We start from the raw sequence: 12,808 nt of genomic DNA on the forward strand, positions 1-12,808 counted from the left end.
AACAACAACAACAACAACAAGAAAGTTCTGGAGTCCCGGTGTGGCGCTGTGGGTTAATGCACCGGACTGCAAAGTCAGTTTGAACAGCAAGGTTGATGGTCCAAGCTCACTAGCTGCTCCTCAGAAACCTTATACAGGGTCGCTATGGGACCAAAACAGACTTGATGGTATTTAACAACAACAACAACACAACAACAAGAAAGCTCTAAGGAGGCCTGGTGGTGCAGTGGATTACATGTTGAGCTGCTGACTGCAAGTTTGAGTCCACCAGCCGCTCTGCAGGAAAAGATAAGATTTTTTTGCTCCCGTAAAGATTTACAGCCTCAGAAACTCTATACAGCGTTGTTATGAGTCAGAGTGAACTCGACGGCACACAACTACCATGAACCACTGAGAAAGTTCTTCAGGGTGAGAAGGAAGTCAAGTGAGATGATGTTCCTTTTGATTCATCCACTGAGGCTTCTTCCTATTGCTCCATGGAAACCAAACCAGAAAGCAAATCCAACACCATTGAGTTGCTTCTAATTCATAGCAACCCATGCTCTACAGGAGAGAGCTGAACTCCATAAGGTTTTCTTGGTTGTAATCTTTTTGGAAGCACATAGCTAGCTAGGGGTCCTTTCCCTTGGTGCTGCTGGGTGAGTTTGAACTTTCAACCTTTAGGTTAGTAGTCAAACCCAAACCATTTATGCTACCCAGGCCCCAACTCCCTCTATGGCAGATAATGGCAAACAGCAGCCAACTGTTGAACAGAGGCAAGACTCCACATTAAAAACTTGATACTTTGGCTAGAAAAACAGACCACTGGATAATCCACATTACAGTGGGTGCTGGAGAGAGCAAAACAAGAGACAAAAACGCAATGCAAGTATAATTTACATTTACATTTATACTAAATGGGTTTATTATAATTGCTGTTATTATGATTAATTCCAGAGGAATTAAAGTGGATCAGCCCTTTATTGCAAAGTGTTGCTTAGATGACTGAAGTATTATGATAAACAAGAAGGTCAAGAGGAGGCAAAAGAAATTTTGTTCTTTGCCATCTGAAAATGAAATCTACTACTTCACTAAAGGGAGTGAGGAAAAAAACAACAACTCTGCTCTTCTTGATGCTGGAAGAAACTGCTTAAAACAAGATCAGAACCCTCCTTTTCTGGTCAATGAAGAGATGGCCTCAAAGAGTAGAGACCATGTTCCGATTCTCTCCTTACCTCTCCACTTGCTCACTGCCTTATCTGTACTCTGTAACTCAGTTTACCTTTGTAGGCAGGAACTTCTCAATTTCTCTCTATCTTATTAATGTCTAAAATATGCTGATATCCAGATCTCCAAAAGAGTCAACTGGTTACACTACTAAATAATTAAACTCCACTGAGCATTCAGCATGCTAAGTAAATTACAGACACTGTGTCATGAATTCCACTGCATTGATGAAATAACAACAGTGTTTCAACAGGTTGACAAAGATAGCATACCTAAACCTAAAAGAAAAGGAAAGAAAGAATGAACCATTGCTATCCAATCTATTCCAACTCATAGTGACCGTATGGGGCAGCATAGAACTGTCCCATAGAGTTCCCAAGGCTGTAATGGGGGTTCTGGTATGGCGCTGTAGGATCAGCACTGGACTACTAACCACAAGGTCAGTGGTTCAAATCCACCAACCAATCCTTGGAGACCCTATACAGATTCACGATGAGTAGGAAGCGACTCAGTAACAACAATCTTTATTGAAGCAGACCTCCACATGTTCATTTTGTGAAGCAACTGGTAGATTCCATCCATTGATGTTCTGGTTAACTGTTGAGTGAGTGCTTAACCACTGTGCCACCAAACAAGAGAAAAAGCCAGAGTATGGACCCAGATCTGCCAGACTCCCAAACCTGAGCTCTTAACTAATCACAGGGCACAACTGTGTTGGGCTATATTGATTTCAAATAAACAGGCTACACTGGACTGCTAACTGCAAGGTCGGTGGCTCAAGCCCACTAGCTAAGCTGCTCCTTGGAAACTCTATATAGGGTTGCTAAGAGTAGGAACTGACTTGATATCACTTAACAACATCCACAACCTTTGCAAGTGAGCTTATTTTATAGTCCTCCCTTTGGCAGCCGTATCATCCCATTGAAGGCAGAGTCTGGTGGATAATCAGACCTGCAAGGTTCCAAAAGGGTCAGATGGTCTCTCTGCCAGTCAGCACATGTCCAACCCAACAGAGCTTCAGTTATTTAAGATCTTTGATTTTAAAAAACAACATAAAACAAGCTCATAGACTCCAAATTAGGAATTGCCTTAAAACACAGTAACTAATAGTAGGCATTCCAGCTTATACAACACAGCCTCTTGGTCCTATTTTTCTATATAGTAAGCACTAGACTATGAACCACAAGGTCCACAGTTCAAGCCTGCCAGCTGCTCCACAGGAGAAAGATAAGCTTAGTGTTCTGCTCCTGCAATGATATAAAAATCCTTGGAAACCTTATGCAGAGTCGCTATGAATTGGAACTGACTCAACATACCTAAGAACAATAACTAAGATGCATGGCTGAGTTTATGCATTATCAGGTAGCTTAGTGTTCATTTGGAGCTTTACTATTGTCTTTTCCAGGTTTTGGTGTTTTCCTCAGACATCTCCAATTCTTTTTTAATCATTCATTGGAAGAGAAAAAAAAAAAAAAATCACAAGGTAGAATTCAATTTTTGGTATCATGTGGAAGGAAAGAAAGACTTGTGAATAGTTGGGTGGGTCTTAGCTGTTGTCTAACTACAGTAGTATCCTCCGTACTGATAGCGAACTATTGATTAATTCTTCCTGGGTACACTGCTGTCTCATCAATCATTTAATAAGCTTTCCTGCCAGTGCAGGTACAGGAAGAAAAGATGTATGGGCTTGTTATAAAGTGGATGTGTACTATGTAGTGGACTTTGGAGCGGCTAAGTCAAATCAATTTCAGTTTTCAAGTGGGTAAGTAGACAAGGGATTGTTCTGGTTGAAACCCAAACTCATGAAATACACATTTCTGAGAGGGTGTATCAGATGAACCAAGTCTGTTTAAAACTCACAGATTTGGACTGCAGATTTTTTATTTAGTAATGCCACCCATTTCTTTCTCTCTTGGTTACTCCCCACATCTCTGTGCTATGACCAAACACTCAGTCACTACACACACATCTTTCTGCAATCCAGTGCAAAAGGAAGCCCATTGGAAGGTCCAAGTACAGTTCTAGATTTGGCCACGATCTTAAAGTTAATGTTGTTATTGTTGTTAAGTGCCATCAAGTCGGTTCTGACTTATAGCGACCCTGTATAGGGTTTCCAAGGAGCAGTTGGTGGGTTTGAACTGCTAATGTTGTGGTTCGCAGTCCAGTGTTGATCCTACAGCACCGCACCAGAAGTCCCTTAGCATTGATATCTACCCACGATTGACCTGGAGTCCTGGTGTGGCACTGTGGGTTAATGCGCTGGACTGCAAAATCGGTTTGAATTGCAAGATCGGTGGTTCAAGCTCACCAGCCACTCCTTGGAAAGCCTATACAGGGTCCCTATGAGTTAGAACTGACTCGATGCACTAACAACAATATTAACAGGACTTTCCTTACCAGTGCTCATGAGACCCCCCCCCAAAAAAAAGAAAAAGAAATATTGAAAGAGCTACTTAGAACCAATTTCCAACATAGAATTGGGGGTCCAACCATGGAGTCCATGACCCTATCAATATTTTAGATGATTCCACCAAGGTTGCCACAACTCTTCCACTTGTCACTTTGAGAAATCACGTGCTCTCTACTCCTCTGAATCATCAGTTTTGCCGCCAAGGAAGGCACCAAGTTTTTTTGTTTTTAAAGCCTAACCCAACGAAAGATATGTGTTACACGTTATACATTAGCACAAATATACGCTTCCTTTAATTAGTCAAGCCAGGAACAGAGTCCAGTTCGCATGACCGAATTCCTTAATCTCCATCTCATTTGATTTTCTCACTCACAAAATCACAGCCTAATGTGAATGAAAGCCGAGGGTCTTTTTTCTAAACTGTATTCCACTACATCATTCTCTCAGGTCACCAGGAATGGGGCAGGTTTGATTGGTACTATACTACACCTCACTTCCATCATAGGGGTACTTTTGTTTTTGTTTTATGTGATTTCACACCTGCTCCATTTTTCTAAATAAGAACATGACATAAAAGAAGGGGTGGTGAAGAAGTAGGAAGCCTGAGGGATGCTGGGAATAAGATGCCCAGATAGAGTATAAAGCGTCAGTTACTTGCAGTTGCTCCACCAGGAGCTTCCTGTCCTGCCATTCTCAATAATAGCAGCAGCAGCTAAGATTTATTCCTGTGAGCTCATTCTATGCCCGAGGCTTTCAAATGCTATCTCCACCCCTCACAACAATTCCATAAGTTAGCTATGCTTAGTGCTACTTTACAGACAAAATAGAAGCTACAGCAAGGTTAAGAGGCATCTCGAAGTCACATCACAAGAAGGTAGAGGAGAGATTGGACCTCAGGTCTTTTTGATCCCAAATCTGTGATCTTTTAATGAGGCCTCGTACTAGTTCTCTGATTATCAGATGCCTGAATCCCTACAGTCATATTCTTTCTTCATGACATGTAGGAGCCCACCAAAGGAAACCTGGGTGAGAATGAGGAAGAATGCTGAGCATTCATCACTGAAGATGAACAGCTGGCCTTCCTCTGTTCTGTGCCTAGCCTGCAGAGTGAAGAGACCTGTATCTCTTCAGTTGTGCTACCAAAGCCCTACATTCCTTTTCACCTGCTAACATGTGAAGCATGGTCTCAGGGACATCTTTAGAGGGCCAAGGCGCCATTCTGGCCATACCCCAAGAGAATGTGGAGTGTGGGTATGACCACCAGGTTTTCTAGCTGGGTATGTGAGGAGTTTCACTGACAGTCATGGTGGCGGTGGAAAGTTTGTCAGGGATGGTGAGCTAGATCTAGTGTGGACTGGACTTAGGAGAACTTTGGCAAGTCTGAGACTTACTTTTCACAGCTATAAAACAACACACAAGTATAAGTGAAACTGAGAAAATCAAAATCAGATCTGTACATTTTATCAGTGCCAATTATCTGGTTATTGCTGTTGTTAAGGACTGCTGTTGTTGCTATGCGCTGTCAGTTGGTTCCGACTCATACTGACCCAATCGGACAGACTAGACTCTCCCAATAGGGTTTCCTAGGTTGTAATCTTTAGGAGAGCAAATCACCAGGCACCAGGTACTCTCCCCACCCCACTCCTACCCCACAACCTCCCTTGAAGCTGCTGATTGTTTTGACCTGCTGGCCTTTCATATAACAGTCAACCATTTAGCTATTACACCCACAGGCCTCCCTGGGTGCACTATTGTACTATTGTTGCTGCAGCTGTTAAGTGCTGTTAAGGTGGTTCTGACTCACAGCTCCATGATATATGGTGTCTAAAGCTGTTACCACTCACTGTGGTAACAGAAAGCCTCACCTTTCTCCTGTGGAGTGGCTGCTGGGTTTGAACTGCCAACCTTGTGGTGTGTAATCCAGTGCTTATCCTACAGAGCCATATGATATCATATGATATTGTACTTATTGCTGTTAAGTGCTGTTGGGTCAATTCTGACTCATAGCAACCATGTATAGGGTTTCTGAGGAGCAGCTTATGACTTTGAACTGCCAGCATTGTGGTTAGCAGTCCAGTGCTTGTCCAACAGTGCTACCCCAGGACTCCAGATATTGTACTAGGTATTGTACTGTTGTTGCTAAGTGAGACAAGTCGGTTCTGACTCATAGCGAACCTGTACAGGGTTTTTTAGGCTTTTTAACTCTTGGTGCGAGGAGGAACCCTCATCTTCTGCGGAGCAGCTGGTGGGCTCAAACCTCAGACCTGTGGTTCACAGGGCGGGACTTAACGTCTGAAGCCACCCACTATGTTCTAGATAGCGTACTCGAGTACTTGCAATACTGTAGCCGCTACTGTAAACAGAGTATTGTAAATGTTAGGGATTCTCAGGGGTGATGCAAATGCTTAAGTGGCTCAGCTACTAACTGCATATTGGGGGTTTAAAGGGCTCCTGGTGTGGCGCTCTAGGATAAGCACTACACTGTGAACCACAAGGTCAGCGGTTCAAACTCACCATTTGCTTCTGGGAAACCCTGCATAGTACTTAACAACAAATCAACCCAGAGGGGCCTCAGAATAAAGGTCTGATGACCTACTCCCCAAAACTCAGCCATTGAAAATCCTATGAGCAGAGTTCTACTCCGATATGTCTGACTTTACAACATAAGTCATAGTCAACACAGCGGCAACTAGTAACAGGGCCAAGGATCCATAGGGTCGCTGTGCAATTTCTGACATACAAAAACATGAGAATCTACAATTATCTCAACAAAATCCAAATGAAAAATAAACAATCAAAATAAGAACTTGAAAACCAAACCAAACCACCACCAAGTAATATAATTCATAATTCTCACCCCTCTGAGTTCACCTGGGGGTGAAGTTAGGCAACCCAAGTTGTTGTTGTATTGGGTTTCTGAGGAGCAGCTGGTGAATTGGAACTGCCAATCTTGTGGTTCAAACTGACTTGCGGTCCAGTGCGTTATCCCACAGTGAAACTGGTTCAGAGATGATCCAGCTGGGCCAGTACTCTTCAGCTTGTCTCTCTGTCAGCCACAAGCAGGGCCTTTCTGATTATGGGTGAACGACTCAGAGCCAAGACAACATAAATTGTAATGCTCTAAAAAAAGCAATCATGCCTTCTTTATTCCTGAAGAGTCCCAAGCACACACTTGGCACTCATCAAACTATGCATACCGACTAATAACCCTCACCACTGGTTTCGTTCAACTCTGGGTACGCTTTCCCCACAACTAGGCATAGTGATGGTTCCTTTCTGTGTACAATTAGCTGGGCCCATAAATACAAATCTCTTTACAATAAGGCTGCTACCTTGGAATTTGGCTGAAGAATAGAGGTATTGTTTGGGAAAATTAACTTTCTCACAAGCACATGTAGTTTTGCCTTTCATGCTATTGGAAGATTTTTAAATGTAGCTTTAAGTTCCATTTAAATTTGAGTTTATGTTAAAATGACAGAAACATATCAAGCAGTCATGCAGCCTTTTGGGGGAATAAACTTAATACAAACTCTGGTCTGTACCATATGAGGGACTGAGCAAATGCCTTTTGTGGTTTTCATGCCATTCTATAGCCTAGGAAACCCTCTGTGAGAGATTTATTCTATCCTATATCAGAACCAACTCAACAGTGCTTAACAACAACAACAACAACATATGGTGGCTGTGAGTCAGATTCAACTGGATGGCATACACAATCAACAACGCATCAGAAAACTGTGGGGACCTTCTAGAAAAGTGTACTGGACAGGTAGGTCCTCCCTTAATGCGGCTGTCACTCTTTTTGGTGGACACACCTAAGTAATTATTTCTCAATGAAGAATTCTCACAGGAGCATTTGAAAATTAAGAATTCTACCACAGAAGGGCTCTTCATGCCAAAAAGACAAAACAAAACAAAGAAATAATCTTTCAAGTCGGGGAAGAAACACTCCTTTTTACCCTCTCCTATTCATTTATTTTAAGGCATTAATTCATTTCGAATTAAAAATGTCCTTTTCTCTCAAAAGCTACTCTGAATCCCCTGATCACAATTTGTAGAGAACATGGACACCGAGCCAGAACTCTCAAACTGGAGGAAACTGTAGAGATCATCTAGGATTTGCCTCTGCAAATGTGTGTAGGAGTCCTAGTCTGGCATGTACAGGAAGCACTGGACTACTAAACTACAAGGTGGAAAACCTTATAAAGGGTCACTCGCTATGAGTTAAAACTGACTTGATGGCACTTAACAAGTTGAGAGGACTTCATCCTTTCCCTCATTTTAAAATGAAGCCCAGACAGTTTTAAGTGAATTGCTCAAGGTCACATGTCAGGTTTAGAAGATAGTCTGGCCCCCCAATACAGCATGCTATTTCCCCCAAGAATTACCCTGCTCTTTCCTTCTCTGTCCCAGTTCTGACCAAAAAAAAAAAAAAAAAAGAAAGGAGATGAAGTGACAATTCATAAAAATCATAATTAATTATATCTAAAACATGCATCAAATAAAGAACATAAACACCTTTCAGGTATGTAACCCAGGCCACAGCGTGCAGGTCTGTGATGAACAAGACTAAGCCAAAGAGAAGTTGGGAGGCCCCAAGAGTCATGGAGAAGTGTCGAGTTTGCTCACTAGCTCTGGAGGGCTTCAGGTCTAACTGACCTAATGCAGGACAGTTTCAATCCACACAGAAATGTATTTTATGAAACATACAGAAATTGCTATTAACTTTCAAGACAGAAGAGTGCCTCGACATGTGTAAAGCAATAAGATCACGCCCACCTGTCCCTCTCTCCATGTATTTAGTGTTAAAACCTTGCTCTCAAACATCAAGGCAAATGAAGACACTTACAATATCCCTCCCACAACCTTAACGTAGCATCCTAAAATTAATTCAAGAAAACGAAAGTCTTAAGCTAATTGGATTAAGCTAATTGTCACGTGAAACAACACAGTTAAAATTCTCAAACAAATGCACAGTTCTGTTAACATTAGCTGAAATGACAGGTAAAAGACTGTAATGACTTTTGATGATCATCATATATTAAAAACCTACTAGATACTCTGAATAATACATGGAATAGCACAATCATTAACTCTTCATGCCCAACGCCACATCCCAAAGAGTTTTCCAGGCATTTAGAATTCACCAGTTACACTAAAAAAAAAAACACCCCCTCCCTCATGTCACCTTTTATAAAAAAGACAACCGTCTTGAGCCATTTAAAAGAGAGGGAAAGAGAGAATCCTAGTGGAAAATAATACACAGCTGTGATAATATCATGGGGTTTTTTAATACCATAATATAGTTTTACTTTTAATAATAAAAGATAAAAAAGGGGAGTCTGTGAATAATTAGAAATTGCAGTCTGAAGCCAGTTTCAGTCACTGCAATTGATAATAAACTGAAAACCCCTTGAGAGCAGGTAAATGCTTTGCAACCCTGACCCCCTTGCTCTCACATTACTTAACTACCCTGCAGTTCTTGCATTACATCACCATTCAAGCGATTGGTTCCTGTATTTTAACTCTCTCCCTGTCTCCTCCGATTAGGAGCGACACGGCAGCAACACTGAAACTTCGCTCAAGTTTGCTCTTTCTTGCTTCGCTTTTTATTTGTGGCCCTTTTTTTTTTTTTTTTTCTTTTTTTGCGGCTGTTGCCTTGGCTTGCTTTGCTCTTTTCACCCAGCCCAATTGCTGTTCAACTCATTCAGGTCGCTGTACTAGAACAAAAACTCCTATCAAAGTGAAAAGACGCTAGCTGCCTCTCCCGGGGCAAGAAGAGGAGCGGAGGGGCTGGGGAAAGAGGAGAAGGCAGAAGAGGAGAAAACAAAGGCGGGCAGGAAGGGGAGAGGGGAAGAAAAAGACGAGGGGGAGAAAGAGGGAGACTCAAGAAAAAGAGGTGGTAGGGGCAAAAAAATCTATAAAATCGGAAAAAAGAAAAGAAAATTAAAAACAAACCTCATGGACATCACTGAGGCTGAATTCCCTGTTGAGGTGCAGAACATGAGAGCTCTGGAATGAGTGTGTGTAGAACTTAAGCCAAAGCTTAACTAGCCTGAGTGAGTCATATCCTTCCCATTTGATTCCAGGCCAAACGATGATGTAATGTGCTGGCCCTTCTCTTGCGCTTTGCTCTGGCTCTCTCCCTCCAGCTCGATTGCTCTCTTTCTCCTGGGCTCACCCTCCTCCTCCTGCTTTTTAGCTCAGTGCTGGTGAAGTCACCATTTAAATCTGGCAGAACTGAAGCAAAATTTCAATGTAACCAAAACAGCCTCAGGCCGAGTTCCAGGCTCAGGGAGCCTCCGTGGCGCAATTGCTCTTGGAAACGGGTAAACAGAATGGGGAAACAGTGCCGCCTCGGGACAGCCCAACAGCTGCCTTGGAGCTCAGACCCTGGCCCGCAGTTCTTTAGTCAGGGGTCGGTTGGGTCTGATAAAACAGAAAAAAAAAAAAAAAAGTGCCCGTATGTTTGAGGAAAGGGAAACAACAATAGAGACCTGTTGCGGTGAAGAAAGAGTGGGAGGAAGACAGCAGGTTGGAAGGATGAGGTGTGGATAACCAATACTAGTTTCCAGCACAGGCGACATGTCAGGACCAGGTGACTTGCTTTCCATTGCCTGGGGCCATTTTTCCTGGAGCTGGATAGGACTTTTGGTTGCAAAGTACCAACCACCAGCCCTCCCGAGATGTCTCACATCTGATCTCCCTGTCAGCAAGGCAAAACCACTTCTGGTCGCGGTGTCTGGAGCCATCAAGGGCTAGAACATCACAGTCATTTTGTCTGCCCAGATTGATGGCTGGGGAGGAGGGCCCTAGCTGCAAAGCACAAAGCATGTCTTGATACGTTAGCACTCCACTCTCTGGAGAACTGTCCCAAGAGGAGAGGATAAAAGTATGTTCACCCACAAAGTAAAAGAGGAGCTACCCCTTCCTCAACCTTCGGGAAGGGGCTTCCTGTGTTCCTGTGCGGGTGGGGCTGTCTGGTTTAAAGAGGATGACAGGAAGAAAGAAAAAAAAAACCAGAAACAGTACGTGTGTCTCTTTTTAAATTACAGAGTGAGGAAAAACAGCTTGGGGGGCAAAAAGGGGGAAGTTGAACATTATCCCTCACAAATGACAGTGAAACCCTTTTAAATTGCTGAATTCTACCCCACACTTCACACCTCTGCCACTCAGGATTTCACTAGGAACCATCCACCAGTTGCTTTGTGAGCCCAGCTTTTTAACCCTGTATTCGCTCAGTGTTTTGTTGACCTCACCCTTTAAACTTTCTTCAACAAGAAAAAAAAAAAAAGCACTGTGTTGTAAAAATTGGGAAGTTCGCAACTGTTTTTTTTTGTTTTGTTTTTTTTTTCTTTTTAGAATACCGCAAAAGCAGAAGAAAGGCATGGCGTAGCAGTTAATTTTTTTTTTTTCTTTCCAAAAATGATTGCAGCATTTACTCCAATCATTGCTCCTAAATAGATGATGGGAAGTAAATTGTTTTTCTGACCAGTAAACCAGGTGACACAACACATTCATCTCTTCACTTGTGACGAAACAGAGGAGGTCCTGACTTGTACACTCAGTTTTCAGAAAAGCCTCTTAGTTTATTAAAAAAATATTTGCTAGGGAGCTGGGGACAGAGGGGCGGGAAGGAGGGAAAGGTAGCTAGTGCTGAGGTTCTGGGTCCCTTGGAATTTAAATCACAGCTTTAGGGAATATTATCGATGAATCTATAGCAGAGAGTTAAAAAGCAAAGTTTGTCCAACAGTCTCCATAACCCCAGGGAAGTGGGCTGGGGAAGAACTGCTCTCTGTCTTGACATCTTCAGTTGAAGTTGATGCCATAGTTGCTCCAAGTGACACCTTTATCAAGGCAGGCAGTTCAGAATTAGAGGTGATCAGCGGTAATTACAGCTGGCGCCACCGAAGCCCTTGGCCTGACAGCAGCAAATGTGGTTGTTATAAAGTTTGGTCCACCATGTCAGTGGCCTGTATAACTCATTTACGTCTGCCTCGCCAAGCAGCCATTGATTTTTCTCCTGCTGCAGCAAGGAATGAATAAATTTTTTTGTTTTTTTTCTCAATAGCTCCTACCAGACTTGACACTTTCTCCTTTTAAAAGAACATTTACCATGTAGGTTAGTATAAAACAAAAGACTTTCACTTTCCCTCCCTGCCCCCTTAGTTTTCATATTTAAGTGTTTTCTTTATATTATTACTTTATGCATATCCAAATGGACATGCGTGGGAGCTTTCCAAATTTACATCTTTGAGTAACTTCAGTGGGAAAATGTTCTTTCTAGGATTTTTCTTATACCATACATCAGGGATTGAGTTCAGTTGCTAGAAAATGTTGTTGAGTGCCATCGGACTCATAGCAACCCTGGATAGGGTTTCCAAGGAGCGGCTAGTGAGTTTGAACCTCAGACCTTGTGGTTCGAGACGAACTTGCAATCCAGTGCTTTATCCCAGTGTGCCACACCAGGAATGGGCCTTGTGTTTTCTAGTGTGGCAGGTAAAAGGAAACCTGCGTTGTAGGTAGGAGGCACACTATTAAGATTATCTTCTATGTGGGAGATCTGGGTTCAAATCCCATGAGGAGCCACCACCCATGCCTTGCCTGTTGCTATGATGCTGAATAAACTAAGGCAAACTAGGAAGAAAAACCTGGTGACCTACTTCTGCAAAGCTGTCCAATGAAAACCCTACATACCTAAAATGTTGCAATCCCCAACCAAGCATGACGATGTTATAGCATTTAGTGACGTTGTGCATGGGGTCACCATGAGTTGGGACCAACTGGAGAGTAGTTAACAACAGCTATAGGTAGAAATTACAAGAGTAGCTTTCCTGTGCCTTCCACGGAAAGTAATATCATTGATGAGCACTTTGACCTAAGCCAGTCGCACACCTGTAATGAGAAAGGCCCACACCATCACTCCTGCTAGGACCAGGAAGGGCTCAGGAGGTTCTAAGGTGGCAATGGGCCCCTGATCAGGGAGTGAAATGGCCAATGACTTTTGTGCTTCCAGAAAGCAGCCAATCTCTAAGGACACAGATATGTGTGACAGTACCTGATGAAGCCACTAATCCAACAATGTGCCAGAACACATTGACATTGCAGGAAAATCTCTTCAGAGTCCTGGCTTGAGTTTAAATCAGTTTCAGAGTTCAAAGGGGCCTGGATATTTACCTTTGCCCTTGTGGG

The 12,808-nt window shown here is 42.7% G+C and overlaps 1 protein-coding gene across 3 annotated transcripts in view; it reads right to left on the reverse strand.

Annotated features, from left to right (window-relative positions):
- The window catches only part of CREB5 (cAMP responsive element binding protein 5), a 583,431-nt gene that overhangs the window by 153,094 nt on the left and 417,529 nt on the right, over positions 1-12,808 (reverse strand). The window contains exon 1 of one of the 3 annotated variants that reach the window (XM_006832180.1): positions 9,575-9,798. The exons of the other annotated variants lie outside the window; for them this stretch is intronic. Coding sequence (XP_006832243.1) covers positions 9,575-9,621 — 47 coding nt within the window. The 5' untranslated portion in view covers positions 9,622-9,798. Of the gene's footprint in view, positions 1-9,574; positions 9,799-12,808 lie in introns of those variants that run through there. 3 annotated transcript variants of the gene reach the window in all.

This window comes from Chrysochloris asiatica, unplaced genomic scaffold (genome assembly GCF_000296735.1).
Source record: "Chrysochloris asiatica unplaced genomic scaffold, ChrAsi1.0 scaffold00006, whole genome shotgun sequence".
NCBI classification, from domain to species: Eukaryota; Metazoa; Chordata; class Mammalia; order Afrosoricida; family Chrysochloridae; genus Chrysochloris; species Chrysochloris asiatica.